This window comes from Lepidochelys kempii, chromosome 8, assembly GCF_965140265.1.
Source record: "Lepidochelys kempii isolate rLepKem1 chromosome 8, rLepKem1.hap2, whole genome shotgun sequence".
Taxonomy (NCBI): domain Eukaryota; kingdom Metazoa; phylum Chordata; order Testudines; family Cheloniidae; genus Lepidochelys; species Lepidochelys kempii.
In genome coordinates, this window is record NC_133263.1 from 66521524 (window position 1) to 66538596 (window position 17073).

General features: G+C 36.5%; 1 protein-coding gene across 14 annotated transcripts in view; it reads left to right on the forward strand.

Moving 5' to 3' along the window:
- FNDC7 (fibronectin type III domain containing 7) overlaps positions 1-17073 on the forward strand; it is a 24160-nt gene continuing 7087 nt past the window's right edge. For 5 of the 14 annotated variants that reach the window (XR_012160346.1, XM_073356826.1, XM_073356824.1 and 2 more), the window contains exons 1-12: positions 13-101; positions 749-884; positions 2470-2488; positions 3845-4102; positions 6512-6766; positions 8062-8322; positions 8855-9112; positions 11788-12042; positions 13300-13557; positions 14084-14338; positions 15166-15420; positions 16249-16509. Coding sequence is in view for 4 of the 14 variants with exons in the window: in XM_073356826.1 (XP_073212927.1) it covers positions 846-884; positions 2470-2488; positions 3845-4102; positions 6512-6766; positions 8062-8322; positions 8855-9112; positions 11788-12042; positions 13300-13557; positions 14084-14338; positions 15166-15420; positions 16249-16509 (2374 nt within the window). In the remaining 10 variants the exon portion in view is untranslated. Of the gene's footprint in view, positions 102-748; positions 885-2469; positions 2505-3844; positions 4103-6511; positions 6767-8061; positions 8323-8854; positions 9113-11787; positions 12043-13299; positions 13558-14083; positions 14339-15165; positions 15847-16248; positions 16510-17073 lie in introns of those variants that run through there. The other 9 variants (XR_012160349.1, XR_012160350.1, XR_012160348.1 and 6 more) reach the window with 9 other exon arrangements.

Here is a 17073-nt window from a genome sequence, read left to right on the forward strand (position 1 = left end):
CACAAACCATCCTATTATCCAGTTTTCCTGTTGCCTGAGAACAAAATGCACCTGCCTGAAGCAGCCGACTGAAACTAGTCTTTGGCAAGATGGACAATTATGTAAGTGTGGGAATTTACTCAAAAGAAATGGCCATAACTACAAAATGACAGGTTTCAGAGTAACAGCCGTGTTAGTCTGTATTCGCAAAAAGAAAAGGAGTACTTGTGGCACCTTAGAGACTAACCAATTTATTAGAGCATGAGCTCACGAAAGCTTATGCTCAAATAAATTGGTTAGTCTCTAAGGTGCCACAAGTACTCCTTTTCTTATAACTACAAAAGGCATCCTCACCTGAAGAAGTCTTCAGTGTAATCAAAAAGGCAGTTCATGGCTTGGGGATTCTTCTGGACTCTGCTTCTTCTGGGTACACAAATAACTATAATGGTTAGAAATGCCTCTTATTAGCTCCAGCTGCCCAGGGGATGCATTCAGTCCTATTGTATAGAAATTGGGCCATGCTGATGTATTCCAATGCATTGTACCCGGGGTTGAAAGTAAAGGCTTTACACTCTAGCTGGTCAAACATGGAGTGACTTGTCTACTAACATAGGATGGGTGATACACGCACAGCAATCCAATGCTCCAAAACCTACAGTGACTCCCTGTCCAAAACTAGATTCAGTTCAAAATCCTGGTCTTGATCTTCAAATCTCTGAGTGAGGGAACCCAGATGATCTCAGGCATTTTTCTCTGTGATTTATTACAGCAATTACATTTACAAGGGATGAGGTCAGTAGCAAGGATTACACTTGCTGCAGGAGCAAGAGGCTGACTAATGGCTGTGGAATGCCTTTCCATTAAAAATGGTAATGACCAGGGGTTTGCAACTTTCAGACACAAATGTAAGATTCATCTCTTTGCAATTGCTTTCCATAAAAATAGCCTTAAGACTCTGCATTGCTTCCCTGAACATAACAAATAATGTAATTTAAAACTATTTATGCATACTTTAACTGAACAAAAAAGAATAATGAAGAGTGGAGGATACAGTATTTTAGATGGACTGTTTTATGTAGTTTTGTTAGTGCCTGGATATCATGGTGATGTCAGATAAACTGCTATAGATTTCTACACAGAAGATTACCCAAGCATATTCTTTGCCACAGTGAAATATGAAAAATACAGGGCAGACTTTTAACAAATAAAGAGTCATGTATCACAAATTATAATAATAATCTGGAGACCAAAGGAAATCCAAAGATGAACATCTGTGCCAACCACACTAGAAACATTAAAACTGAAAGTAATTTCTACTTCAGTGTGCATCATACAAAGAAGTATAAGAAACATACTTCCTCAAATTAACAACTATAGTATGACATTTTCCTATTAAAATAGAGAACAAAACCCAAGCATAATTCTGAACAAAAAGAAAGAGATGGCATTTGCTAGAAATAGTATCACAATATGTAGTGAACTTCAACCAGTAAGACCAAATTCCAATGGAGGTATTTAAACTGAGCTCAATTTTGCTATCTGTTACATATGTGCAATACAGGAATTGCACCTGTGTAACAGAGGAAAGAACCAAAAAAAAAAAAAAAGGAGTACTTGTGGCACCTTAGAGACTAACCAATTTATTAGAGCATAAGCTTTCGTGAGCTACAGCACAGTCTTCCCATGTAACATTTTCTGCATTTTCAGTTGGATGCAGTGTGCTTCATTTCACTAAATATTCCTTGCAGCTGCTTATAGGCCATCCGGAACAGGGGAGGAGGAGCTACAGACAAATATTTCTTTTCACTGTCTCAAAGACTAGTCTTAACAACTATAGTGAGGTGATTACTGCTCTATATGGGGTATCTTACTGATCACATCCAGACACAAAGTGTGAAATAAAAGCTTTGTCTGACAAGATGTGCAGTGGAAAAGGTAAATCTTCGGTACTTATTGGATTTATCCTCATCAGTCTTGAAATGGTGAGTTCAATTTTGTTCTCAAACATTTTTAAGAATGACATGTCCTTTTAAAAAAAAAAACAAAAGCAACCTATTTATCAAATTTTTATTCTTATTTTTTATTATTATGTTTTTGGTAAGAGTTATACAATTACTTTCCCCCAGACTCATAACAGACCCACAGAAAAACTACGCTATTATACTTTTAGAACACAGTGTCTTTCAAAGTCTGTCAGCAATTGCAAACTTTCCCTTCTGGATCAATGGCCAGATTCAGAGAGGATAATGAAATAGTAATGTGAGCTGCATAACTATGTTAAATTCACTAATAACAACCTCGTAGATTTACCTTACTACTGTACATTCATTCAAACCGAACAAATAAGTAAAGCTGCACGTTAGTAAACTATGTTCACAAAATACAATTTTAAAGAAGTCATTGTTATTACTGCTAAAAGTTAAATGTTTTCCCTTTTCCCAAAATAATTTTTCAGTTTGTGATTCTAATGTTCTATATCTTTCTTTTCAGATTGTTTCAGCTAACACAGGTAAAGACTTAAAAAGGTATTTTTACCAGTTCATTTTTAGGTGGACGCTAAGAGAACAGAGAAATCTCTGATTACTAATCCAAATTGATTTTTAAAGTAATGTTACAAACAAAAGTTTCTTAACGAAAATGAAATCAGACTCAGAAAATGTAAAGAATCATATGTTTCTTTATATGATATAATTACAAAAAACTTGCTTTGAAAAATAGTAACCTATGCTACTATATATTTGCATAAACTTTCTAACATACTTCTTACAATATGACACTATCCTAAGCCTACACGCAATTTGCACTGAACAGTACCTTCTTAGACTATACCCATTGTCTATACAATCTATTCAGTGTGTGCATGCTTTTCTGTGATATTTTGCCCCTCTTAAAATAGCATAATTTTTATTTGAGTTTAAAAATTAAAGATAAATACGCCACACCATTTTCCTTTTCCTTTTCTTCAATCTTGCATTCTTTGTGCACTGCAGTCTGAGTTTTGGCTGAGCAACAAACGCAGGATTGGGCTCTTACAAGTCATCCATTTAGTATATGTTGTGGCAGTACATATTAGTATATATTTCAATATTCTAGAATTCTAACCATTACATATTACCATAAAGTTACTACAGTATTTGGGCAATTACTTCAGCATACCATATTCTTTTCACAGAGATTTTATAAACCACAGGTCTGATTGTGCAAGCTCTTCATGTGTGGAACTCTCATTGATTTCAGAGGGGTTTCCATGCACAGGATTAGTCCCACTATTTGCAAGATTACAAAAGCCATATGTAAATAATAGCAGTATTGCCAACCTCAGATGTTAAAAGATCATGAGGCAGCCCTCTAAAAATAATGAAATTTTAAAAACAACCACCAAATTTTGGCTTCTTTTTATTTGCCCTCTGGTTTTTAAGCCTTAGGATATACTTGGGTCACATTTTCATCCTTTTTTTCTGCAACCATGAGACCTAGAAACTCTTTTTAAAATGAAAGATGAGATTTTTCAAGTATTCAGAAAGTTCCAGTAGCTGGGGCTTGAGTAAAATAGCAATTATCATGAGACTTGCAATATTATCATGAGAGCTGGCGACACTGTACACTACAGTGTTTAATGGGTGATAGAAATGAGCAGAAAAAATTATTTCAGTTATAGTTTAATGCAAAGTTTAATTTTCAAAAGAGATTATTTTGGGTACTCTTCTTGAGGCCCCTTAAAGGGGCCTGATTTCCAAAAAAGTGTTTAATACTTGCTCTCTGAAAATCAGGCTACTTAAACATTTTAAAGAGTCTTGTCCAAACAGTTTGCCCAGTAGTGTATTTCAGGTTTCAAAGACTAAAATTTGTTTGGTATTTTTTGTAGGTTTCTCTATATCCATATATAATGTGACATCAAGAAACATATATCTCAGATGGTCCAAGTTTTCAGGAGCCTTTTCCTACAGAATCACAGCAACCCCCATGAACACAGTAGGCCACCCTTTGCTGGCGCACTTCAATGATGTTCCTGTTATAGGCGTTCTTACTTTACTAACTCCCAACACTGTCCACACTGTAAAAGTGGAAGCCATTGATAAGAATGGAATTATCCTGGCAGAAGCACAAACTATGCAGTTAACAGGTTAGTATGGGATGGATTGCTAAGCAAGCTTTCCATTAACTTCAGTAGGGCCAAGATTTCACCCTGTATATTTTATTTGACTTTTAGGGCTGACTCCTACTCATATTGAAGTCCGTGGAAGTTTTCCCACTGACTTCAGTGGAAGCATGATCAGCCCTTTCTCTCTCTCGTGTGTGTGTGCATGCATCCCTTGCATCAGTGCTCACCTAATCACAACTTTCAAAATTAGCTGCCTTGTTTTTAATTGAAGAACACAAAAGTGAGATCATATAAATGTAAAAAATTGACATTTTATTTCCATTTAGAACCTGATTCTGTACTGTTTAAGTCAGTCTTGGGCATTATAGAAGAACCTAGATAGACAGTATTCCCTCTTCTCTGTTCCATAACTGATATTTAGTTTTAGAAAAAATCAGTCATGTGAAATTCCTTTTAAAAATTATTTTAATTGAAAAACTTTAGAAATATCCTTGTTTTCTTTTCAAAAATTTCAAAATTTTCATCTTATTGAGGAAATAACTAAAATTAAATTCATGGTTATAGTCAAGAAAGTTTAGAATATAATCTACCTCTTTTTCACCTCTTGGTTACCTCAGTCATGGGAGAAATAGCATAATGTTTTAATGTTCTGTAATGCAGTTCTGAAATAAATAATATACTGTGGATCCACTCCTGCAAGCCGGTGGACACACAGCTCCCTTTGACTTGAATAAGAGTTCCTTATGTGGAAGGTTTGCAGGATTGGTCCCCGATTAAGGGTGAAATCCTGCAGTCATTTATCAGACAAACTCCCATAGACTTAATTTAAATTTAAATTTGTACAATATTTTAAAAGAAAAATGTAGAAATGTAGAAAATACTGTTTTTTGTAATTTTTACAAATGGTGGAAAAGGGGACGTGCCTCGCTAATGTGGAATGAAAACATCTTTGGGCCTAATACAGTAGAGATATTGTTGAAGAGTTTATACTTGTGAAAATATTACGCCTGTAATTGCTGCCAAAGGCTCTGAACTCGTGGTTTAGTTGCCTTGAAATTGGTAGTTATGCTCCAAGGTACATGCTTACATTCTGGATACATTTTTACTTTATATTTAGTGCAATTGGATCACTTGCATCCATTTTGTAAGGTTTCCTGCTCTTTTTGGTCTTTTGTAGCCTTACAACATATCGAACCTGCTATATGTGCTTATTCAAGGCCCAAAATCCTGATTACTGAAATTTAGTTGGGAGAGTTATAGCTAGGTATTTTTCTGACTGTAGTACATGACATGTAGTTTTCTGAATGGCTCACAGTAAGGGCTGTTAGAAAAAGGTTCCTTGAGTTGCAGTATTTAACATGTAGTATCTAGGATTCAGTCTTCCCATTTTAGATTGTTCTGTAGAAAGAAAAGCTATTTCCTGTTGATTATAATACGGACACCTTCCAGAACTACAGAGCTGGATGTGGCTACAGAGCAACATGGGAAAGATGCACTTAGATTATCTAGTGTGACCATGATCAAAACATTGGTATTGTCATTAGTAACTTCAATAATGATCTAAAATAAATCCAATCTTGCATGTACTGTTAGTACTATTTAAACTGGTTTAAAACCTGCAGTAGTACCACATTTTACACAGGTAAGTCACAGTGCTTGTTGAAAGACTGTAGAAGGGCACAAGTGTCCCCAAAAATGCCAAGTAATTTAGCATCTCCTCTTCCTCAGTTTAGAAGATGATAACTTTAGGGACCTGCAATATTCTGGTGATTGAAGCCATACTGAGCCAAATTTATCCCTGATGCTATTCTAATGAAGTCAATGCATTAAAGATGAATTTAGCCCACTTTTTACAGCTTTTTAAACATGTTATTTTCTGGCAGCTGGTCATTAGGCACATGATGGATTGGATTAGATTAGATTAGATTAGATTAAGATAAAGTAGACATAGCTCAGAGTTAGGGAGACCAAAACCCAGCTCCATCACTCAGTAAGATACAGAGAGGAATGACAAATTTGCAGGATAGGGACTACCCAAGTGACTATACAAAACAACCATTCTCCAAAGTCAAAAGACCAACTGAATTGGTTAACGTACCACCATTCCCCTTTAAAGAGCAATCTGAGTACATATATAAATTGCATATCATCAGTGCTAACTATATGCAGTTTTTCATTGCTAACTGAACTGTGGACACTGAACAAACATTTCTTTTATTTCATGGCACAAATAAAACCAATTATATTTGTATTCAATTTAAATTTGCTATTTGATTTAGAGAAGTAAAATTAGAAGTATCAAAGAAATTATATCCCAGTTTTCCTGAGCACCTCCTGCAAAATGCTCAATGCACTTAGCACCTGACAGCAGCAGGTCCTTATATTTGAACATGATTATGGATTTTGAACTTACCATAATTTCATTTTTAGCTCCTGAGATACCTGCTATTGACCAAGCTTATTCAAAACTGAGCAACAGTATCAGAGTGGAATGGGCAGCTGTTCCTGGGGCTACCAGTTATTTACTGACTGCACAGGACGGAGAGTCTTTCATTGAAACTATAGTCATAAATTCACCAGGCACAGTGACAGGATTGAAGGCTGCTACATTGTACAAAATCACCATCAGATCTATAAACTCTGGAGGAAGAAGCCTACCTTCGCCTTCAAAGAAGGCAAAGACAGGTAGCTTTTGATTTTATTTAGCAACTGTCATATTACTGAAGTGCATAACATATATGGCTCATGGAATTTTCTAACTATCTTTTAAAATTCTAGTACAGGAAGTAAAAATAGTTCAAGCATTTACTGGTGATGAATTAGTGCAATCTTATATTTTAAATATTGAACGTATCACCATTGCAGTGTTCAAGAATATAATTATAGGTATATAGATGTAGTGGCCTCATGGCCAGTGCATAGGACTGGATTTCTGAATTCAGTTCTCAGCTCTGCTTCTGTACTTAACATCTCTATACTTTCATTTCTCATCTGTATTATGTGAATAATGACATTAAGGCTTAATGTTTTCAAACAGCTTTACCGTCCTTGGGTGGAAGGTGCTATATAAGTGAAAAGTAGACTATGCATGTAGTGGAGATACCCAGCTGATAGATTACTGTGCCATATGATACATTGCATTTATCACTCACATTTGACCAGTTCTCAGAATTTGTCAAGATGAGCAGTATTCAGGCCTGGACCAATGATAAAATCTAATATCCAGTGTCCCATCAAGACTAGAAATGGGAGTTTTATACATCCAGGAAAGAGAGATTCCCAGTCTGCCTGTGGGACGCAGCACTGAGAGACTGGACCTTAAAATCAGGACATTTTTATGAATAGAGAAATTATGCTGGTTAAATTTTATAGATTTCTGAAGTGTGTGAGTTGTAATTTTTCTCTAAGGCCTGGACAGTTGGCCTTGGTATAAAAAAATTATTGGAACCCATTCAGGGTGACCTGCATTACTTACACATGGCATAAGTAACATAGCTGTCCAAACCCATGACAGTAAAACCTTTATATGTTTTTCTTTATATATTGTTTAGTGAGTTAGTGTAAACTTGTGGCTTTACCTTCTAATAGAAGATGTACTCTGACATTCTTAGGGGGTGGAAGGGTTGGGGAAGCAACTGAAAGGAGGGTGTAAGATAATAGGACAAAGTAAGGGAATCTAACTGACCTCACGCACTCCTTTTAGTTGCTTTTCTTGCTGTACTTATCCACTTTTCACCCTTTGGTGTGCCAGTCACTTTCACTATGCAAGTCTACTAAATAGTAAATTGGTGAAACTATGCTAACTTTACGATTTTATTCTCTGATCAATTTTTACTACTATTTACATGACCACTGCATTTGGCCCAGAGATGTCAAAAGTTGATTCTGTTTACCCTGTGTTGAATTTGGCTATTCTAACTTTTAGGCAGCATGGCTATTAATGGAAATCCCAATTGTTAATGTATATTTGTAATTAACAGTCTTGGCTGCTCCGGTCCTGTCTGTAAGTTCTCCAAGTTACGACTCCATAGTGGTGAGCTGGGGAGCTGTATATATGGCAGTTGGATTCTCTGTGTCCATCATGAGATCAGATGGTTTAGGCAGTATGATGAAAGAGAACACCACCCATACTTCCTTGGTATTTACCAGTCTAGATCCAGGAACACTCTATACCATCAAGGCACATGCCTGGAATGTTAATGGGATACCTGGAGATGATTTCACGTACAACCAAATAACAAGTAAGAACTGTTTTCTCTTCTGAAACCAAAGTTAGTGTAAAATTATAAGTTAAAATAATATTGATAGCAGTATGTGTGTTTTTGACAAGACACATTGCGGGCATATCCTCAGCTGGTGTAAATTGTCCAACTGGAGCTATGACAATTTATGTCAGTTCTAGGTTCAGGAAAGTTCTAGAGGACATGGGTCAAATTTTATAAACTTTACTTAGGCAGATCTACCATTGACTTCAATTAAAGGTTTGCCTGAGCAAGAACTGAGTAAAGGAACTTAGGATATGTCCATTAATCTTTATATAAATATTGAAATTTCAACAGAAATTTTTGTGTCAGAGCAAAATTAGAGTAATTGTTTAAAATATTCTGTGTAACTGTAATAGGCCCCAGCCATCTTCTTACACCTATGTCACAAAAGTTACATTTGGATATAATGTTTCCCAAAATTTGATGATGTTCGGATTCAGGGGTCTGGTTGAGGATCATCTCTACGCCAGATACTAAGTGTATTTACAGTTGTTTCTAACTAATGTAGGTCCTCATGCACCATCAGATGTTCAAGTTGCTTTTGATAGTGGAACTTTGAGGGCCACTGTTTCTTGGATACCGACAGAGGGAACTTTAAATTACAGTGTGACAGCCAGCAGTGGAGCCTCCGAACTGAACTGTAGCACATCTTCCACTTCCTGCACTTTGTCTTCACTCCAGTGTGGTTCTGAATACTCTGTTTATGTCATAGCAAATAATGATGCTGGATCCAGTAAACCTACAGATGCAGTGAGTTTAAAAACTGGTACGTGAACTATAGTGACCCTTGTATGGCCCATAATATTGTTTCTCTTTTGCCATAAAATGAAAGAAGAAAGCAAAAGTTGCCCAAATTTTAGCTTAATATTAAATAGTTCTAGGGGAATTTGCTATACTAATCATTAAAATATTTCAGAACAGTTAAATACTGTCAATGCCTGGCCCTCACATGGTATTACACTCACACCTTATTTTAAAAGATTCCATTATTATGTATATAAACTGCCTCATCATGGTTGTCCATTGCAGCATTCTTTTAAGTGCTGATGTTTCCATAAAGCAGTGCACTGAAAAACTGTTTCGCTGCTGCATTTTACTTTATGGACAAATATTTTTTAAAGAAATTGAGCTATATTTTGCTCTCAGTGACACCAATATACATCTGAAGTAGCTCAACTGAAGTCAAGTAACATTGAGAAGAATCTGGTCCATTGTGTTCATATAAACATATTATTTTTATATCTAACTTTTTAATTATTATATATTTGAAAGTTTGGGGAAATCAGCATTGGGCCAATTTTATCTTTACGGGTAATACAAATTGTGCCTGTCTTCATCAGCCCGGCTTCTCGCATGCTTTGGGGATTTCTCTCCCAGAGGAGGGCAGGCAGTGTTTTACCACCATTGCCCCCTAGGGATTATTCCAGGGAAGGTCAATTTAAATTTCCTTATGGGTTTATTAGTAGAGGTGCATCCCCTGGCTGCTCTGGCCATGTCCCATTCTTAGGCACTGCCATCCTCTTTTGGGGGTTGGTTTCATGTCCCTCAGTGAAGGGGATATTGTAGGCACCTTCACCATTTCCTCCTCCTGCAGAATTTCCACTTCCAAGGCCATATGCCAGGATCTGTGCCATTGAAAACTATGCAGACCCTGGGTGAACTTGGACCATCATTTATGGGGAGGTAGGAGGACCCTTGTGACTTCTACTGGGGCTTCTGTTGCTCCTGTTAAATATTGAGATATTGTGTTTCTTTTATAAGAAAATTAATCCCTATGTTGAAATAAAGCCGCTGTTTCCGTGGCTATCATGTTATTATGGCACTTAACAGTGTGTATTCTGAAACTTTTGTTGTACTTCATGCATGAAGCGTCACATTTACCCTCTGAATCCTGTGCTAACTTCTTTATTCTTTGAATTAATTTGAGAATGGCATATTTAGTTGGCAGATATAACAGGCCAGATTTTTCTCTCACACCAGTGAGAATCAGAAGCAACTCCAGTGAAGTCAATAGAGTTACACCAGTCTAAAACTGGTCGAAGTAAGAGGAGTATAGGCCCAATATAAGTAGATGGTGTGCAAGCTTTCCCATACTGAGTGAGAAAAGATAATCTGGTGATTAAAGCACAGGACTATGAGTCAGCAGACCTGTATTCCGTCCCTGTTTCTGCCCCAGAGTGACTCTGCAACTTGGAAAAATAATTTAACCTATTTGTGCCTGCCACCTTACCATAACTTACTGCACAGGAGTGTTTGTAAGACTTAATGTGAGTGTATTAGAAAAGTGGACTGAAATTCTTAAAAAATATGCTGTATAAATGCTAAATATTATGAAGTTCTGACCCATACCCAGTTCTGATCTCCAGTGCTCCTGTTATTTTTGTCCTGGGTTACTCTTAAATCAAAGACCACATTTTCCTGTTTGTGCAATGCCGACCACAATGGAGTCAGGGTGCTGAGTGGGTCTTTGGGTGCTACCTCAAATACAGAGGATGATGATTAATAATGGTAATACAAAATTGGTAGGTGACAAGATTGACAAGTCTCCATTTCCAGCTAGAGTGATGCCAATACACTGAATTACATACAAATGTTTAGCATATCTGGCATGTAAATACCTTGCAACGTCGGCTACAAAAGTGCCATATGAATACCTGTTCTCACTTTCAGGTGACATTGTAAATATGAAGCAGGCAGCAGTATCTCCCGTAAATGTAAACAAACTTATTTGTCTTAGTGATTGGCAGAATAAGATGTAGGACTGTGTGGACCTGTAGGCTCTAAAGTTTTACACTGTTTTGTTTTTGAGTGTAGTTATGTAACCAAAAAAAATCTGCATTTGTAAGTTACACTTTCATGATAAAGAGATTTCACTTCAGTACTTGTATGAGGTGAATTGAAAAATACTCTTTTGTTTATCATTTTTACAGTGATAAACAGTGATATATTTGTAATAAAATATAATATAAAAGTGAGCACTGTGCACTTTGTATTCTGTGTTGTAATTGAAATCAATATTGAAAATGTAGAAAAATATCTAAAAATATTTAATAAATTTCAATTAGTATTCTATTGTTATAAGTGCAATTAATCACGATTAATTTTTTTGAGTTAATCGTGTGAGTTAACTGCAATTAATTGACAGCCCTATAAATTATACACACTTTGTCTTTTCACACACATATTTTATGTTGTGAACAAGCACCATGTTAAAATAATCACATACATGTCATCCCAGTATCCTTACAAATCCAGATAAGTTGCTCTTTTCTTAACTGGACATGTGTCAACTATTCAAGCTAAACATATCAAACAAATTCTATATATCTTTCATTGATGTTTGTGTAGTAAAAATGTTGCTTAAATAAAATCTTGTGAATACAGTTGTAACCTATTCTCTCCCCCCCCCGCCCCATTTTTGTTTTAAATCTGGTTTCCCAGTCCCTTGTGCACCAGGAAGTATAACAATAGAAGAGGACAACCCTGGTAAATTGTCAGTCTCATGGTCTAATGTAGATCTTGGAGATTATTATGTGGTTTTTGTGAAAAGCGATGATGGCTTGGAAGTGCACTGCAACACATCCCATACCCAATGCCACTTCCAATCAGATTGTGGTTTCACTTACTTCATTAGTGTCTTCGCATATAACAAGGCAGGACAGAGTCCTTTAGGGGATGTACTCAATTATACTACTGGTAAGTAGCACTATGTTTATGCAAACATATTTGGTGATTCCCCTAGTAGTATTAACAATAGAGCTAGTTGGAAAATGTTTTTTTTTCCTGTAGAAAATATCAATTTTTGGTGAGGAATTGAAAGGTGAACATTTTTGGCTGCTACCCCAAATTTTGGGCAGAAAACTTTCAGTTTAAAACAGAGCATTTAGATTTTGAAGTGCTGCCGTGATGTTCCATGGGAGTTGTCATGCAAGTGACACATGCTCCTATTTTCCTGTATGGATTGGGCTCCCTGGGTGGACTACATCTCCCATAATATACCACATTCTCCTCTTCCTGATTTACTTCAGTACATCTTCAAAGTCCCTGGCCATGATGTGTCATGGGAGATCTAGGGTGGCTGTGGAACTTGGCCTATAGATGCAAATATTTTGGTGTTCAGTTTTTCAACAGAAAGTCAAAATTTTCTACAGAAGCAGATACTTGTCACCAAAAAAATTAGTCAAAAACCCAATTTTCCATTGAAAAAGAAAGTTTTTGATGAAAAATTTTGACCAGCCCTAATTAACAATTATCAGTGCTTTAGTAAATATTTTTTTAAAGGAAAAGGGTTAAACTTTAAATTGTATTCAATGTTTATTTGAATAGCCAGTTTATCAGTCAAGTATGCCACCAGTTTATAAATTACAAGGGTTGATCATTCAATCATTCTAAAACATGTTCAAAATATGGGGAAGGATGGTGTTATGGATGCACAGGACTAGGAGTCAGTATATCTGAATTCTAGTCCTGGCTTTGCCATAGCTTTGCTGTGTAATCTTTGGTAAGTCCCTAACCTTCCCTGTGCCTGTTTCACAATGAATAAAATGGGGAAATATCTGATTATGAGGCTTAGTTTGGTGATTCATAAATGTCTGAGAACCTAAAATGGAAGGTGCAACATAAGTATACAGTATTATTTCAGATTAATGGATTATTACTGAATGCTATTGTAGGGACGCTAAAGAGATGTAAGAATACACTTTGACGATAAAAATTCTGCAATAGAATTCTTTGTCCAGATAAGATGAGGGACACGGCACTTTTATCCAAAACTTAATCTATCAAAAAATGAAGGACTTCAATGTGGGGAACATAATTCATTTTTAAATTTTTGATAATGGAGGTTTCATATAAGAGGTGTTTGTGTAAACAAGTCACTACCCTGTTTAATATGTAGTATTTTTTAGTTCATGAGCGCTGTTGACATTTCCCTCTCTGTTTTGGCTTTTTCAGCACCTTGTTGCCCCAGTGACTTTTACCCAGTGTTTGTGTCCAGTGATACAGTTGAGATTGTCTGGTCTCCTGTCCGTGGTGCTGAAATGTATGAAACAAAAGCTGTTGATGGAGTTGGTGTAGTATTGTGTAATGACACTGCCACAATTTGCATCCTGTCTGCATTGCAATGTAACACCCAATATAACATCACTGTGTATTCTTACAGTGAAATCAGGGGCAGCAATACATCATGTGTATCTAAATATGTGGCAACAGGTATATGGTTATTTTTCTCACTTCTCTTAACACACAGAATAATTAGCTGTTTGCATTGTTGTAATTAGTTAAATAATTAGTTAGCAGTTGTAAAGTGCTTTGAAGGTGGAAAACATAATGTGAGTGCTAAGAAAAGTTATTATAATTCATAGTTGCAAATGAAAAGAAAATTTGTCAAGCTTTGTCCTAAATCCATAACCAGGCACCTCAATAAGTGGTCAGATTGGAAGCTGCTATGTAATCAGCACTTCTGAAAATGAGATTTATGATTCCAGTATGTATATTTGTATGCAAAACCTTAACATGTCAGTTTTTCAAGAGTTTGCCTGTAAAACTCATTTAAAGTCTGTATGTTCATAAACTGTTCCAAATTAGTCAAAGATTATTGACTAGGATATCACTGTCAGAATGAGTTTGTCAATTATCTACAATAATTTGCAGCTATTGACACAGCTATACAATATAAAATGGAAGTTATGTGCTGATAACAACACATCTCAAATCTCCTCTGTCTAAAATATTTCAGCTCCATGCAGTCCTGAAATAAAAAGCGTCTCACAGGATGATCTTTCCATAATTAGTGTACACTGGCAGGCCAATAATGATGAAACTATATACACTGTTACTGCTAGAGGAGAGGCTGGATTGTGGCGTTGCACAAGTTCCGGAAATTCCTGTAGCATAACTGATCTTCCCTGTGGATCAGTTTTCTCAGTTAGTGCTGTGGCAATTACAACAGCAGGACAGAGCTTACCTAGTTACAGTGTCCCTTTAGAGACAGGTACGTAGCAATTAATATGTAATTGAAAATATAACCTTTTTCAAATTATATATATATATATAAATACTGTGGTAAATGTGTGTGTCTTTATGTTCATGGTTTTTTTTCCCCCACAATGTATCTACATGTATTACTCTTTCCTGTTGGATGAAATGGCATCTGCGCGCGCGCATGTGTGTGTGAGAAAGAGAGATCATGTTACTCTTTAGTAGCTACATCCTGCTAAACCCAAATCCAGGTACTTATGTTTCCTGGGTCATTGCTAATTAAGCTATAATGGCATAATCTTTTTATGCAATACATGGCTTCCTTTTTAGCACTTTGATCCTTAATGTGGCTGAGAAAATCACTGATATTCTGATGATGCATTGTAGACATTTTTTTTAATAACAAGATCACATAATAATCCTGCGGTAATAACTATCTCACACAATGGGTGAAGAAGGAATAAATCATTTATCTTATGCTGTTATTATATATATATTAGATGTTAGCTATTGTAGAATGCTGAAGTTAAATATCTGACTATTTTGGTAACATTAGCTAAAAAGTACTTAGTTTTCCTTTTTTAAAAATTGCTACTAAGATTATTTTTCTTCCTCAGTGCGAGATGGGTTAGGCACTTAAGTTAATGAAAAGACTCCCCCAGACTTCAACAAGAACTGGATCAAGCCTTAAGATCAGTAAAAATGTGGTTGACAAAACTGGCAGTTTTTGAATAGATTTTAAATAAACTATTTCTAAAACAAAATCATCGACAAAAATATCTGCATAGAACCTCAGTGGACACAATAAAGTTGATCTCCCTTTCTTTGTTTCCTTTTAAGCTCCTTGTTGCCCTAATGATCTGACAGTAACTCAAGTGATGCAGTCTATAACAAATATCAGCTGGTCGGTTGGGGCTGGTGCAAAGACATACATAACAATACTGGAATCACCAAAAGGACCGGCCAAGTGCCACACACTTCAAAACCACTGTCTCCTGGGATGCATTACATGTGGCACCACCTATACAGTGTCTCTGAAAGTGATTAGTGAAACTGGTTTGGCCTCAGACTGCACATATCAAGACTATTCTTCCAGTATGTAAATGATAAATGGAATTGAAAAGAAAAAAAATCAGAGTATAGTAGGCAGATGATTTATTTTCATATCAAGGTTATGTGTGAGATTAAAGAAATTGCTAAAACCCTTGCAGTTCCATTTTAAATAGTTAAATATACATAGGATGAAATTCATGCAAGGCCCTCTGTATCACAGAAACTTCATGGTAGGGCTGCTGTGTGTTTGAGGCAGACTGACTGTGCAAGGGGACTTTTGCACCCTTTGTGCACTATGGAAGGGGGCCGTACACCAGACCCAGCCAGGCCAATATCTACTTGAAGTTTGGAGATGGGAGAGAACATAAGAATGGCCATACTGGGTCAGACCAAAGGCTCATCTAGTCCAGTATCTGGTCTTCCGACAGTGGCCAGTTCCAGGTGCCCCAGAGGGAATGAACAGAACAGGTAATCAAGTGTTCCATTCCCTGTCACTCATTCCAAGCTTCTGCCAAACAGAGGCTAGGGACACAGAGAGGCCAGAGGTTCTACAATTGTGTGGATCCCGTAGCTCTAACATTCCCCATAGTGGGTGGGGAGCAATAGTGACCAGTATTCTAATGTATGATACTAAACAGTGTCTGCAGAGGGGCTGTATTCCAGCACCACAGCCAGTTTGGAGGGCAACTTTCATTCCTTTATTCCCCACCATTGCCTCGTACAATTTCCCTGACTTTGTGTGGGATGATGAACCTTTGTAGGTCAACTTTAGGTATCAGGTGTGAAACCTGTTACAAAAATTTATAATTTCCTTTCAAGAACAAGCATAATCTGCAGTTTAGACTTAATCTTGTTTATTTTCTTTATTAGGTGCTTGCTGTCCTTCTGGGGTGAAATTATATAGACTGCGCAATAATGGTATCCGAATATACTGGCGAGCTTCTGCAGGGTTTATAAAGTATAGTACAGATCTATATGGATCAAAAGGCAATTTCACCTGTACCCCTACTTCAGGTTTGAGTTATTGTGATGTCACCGAGATACCTTGTGGGGATGTCTATACAGTGGTAGTTTCTCCAGTTCCTGAGAAAGGATCAAAGCTTACATTTTGCCCTAAAAAAATATATTCAGGTAAAACTCAATTATAGTCCTTTCAACTATGTATATTTTGTTAAATGCATATCAGTGTAATTTATAGACTATATAGGGCCAAATTCTGGCTCGTAGTTGGGTATAGTCATATTCCAGAATAAGAGGAAACAAAGATACAGCACGGAGCAGAAGTTTTCTATCCCAGTGCTGGCTCACCACATAACCCACAAAAAGACTACCGCTACAGTCTGGGTCAAGGCCTAGAAAATAGGACATTTTCTGCTTATGTACTTGGCAGTAAAATGACACACCCCAATTCACATGGATTTCTCTGGATTCTGCCATGAATAATCTATATTGGAACAAAGGGCTGTGGGTGTTGAGTCTGGATACTAATGGTTAGTATGTAGATGGAAAGGAATGACAATAAAATGCACAGCAAGGCTGCTTTTTGCAGCATGATTTACTCTTTTGGGGCTTCAGTTTTAGTTGTTGGGTACCAAACTGATTAATTTAAAAGCAGACTAAGAAAAAAAGCAAATGTAATTCTTCATATGTACTGGTTTTCAAATACCCTAATGCTCTTTTTTTAATTAAAAAAAA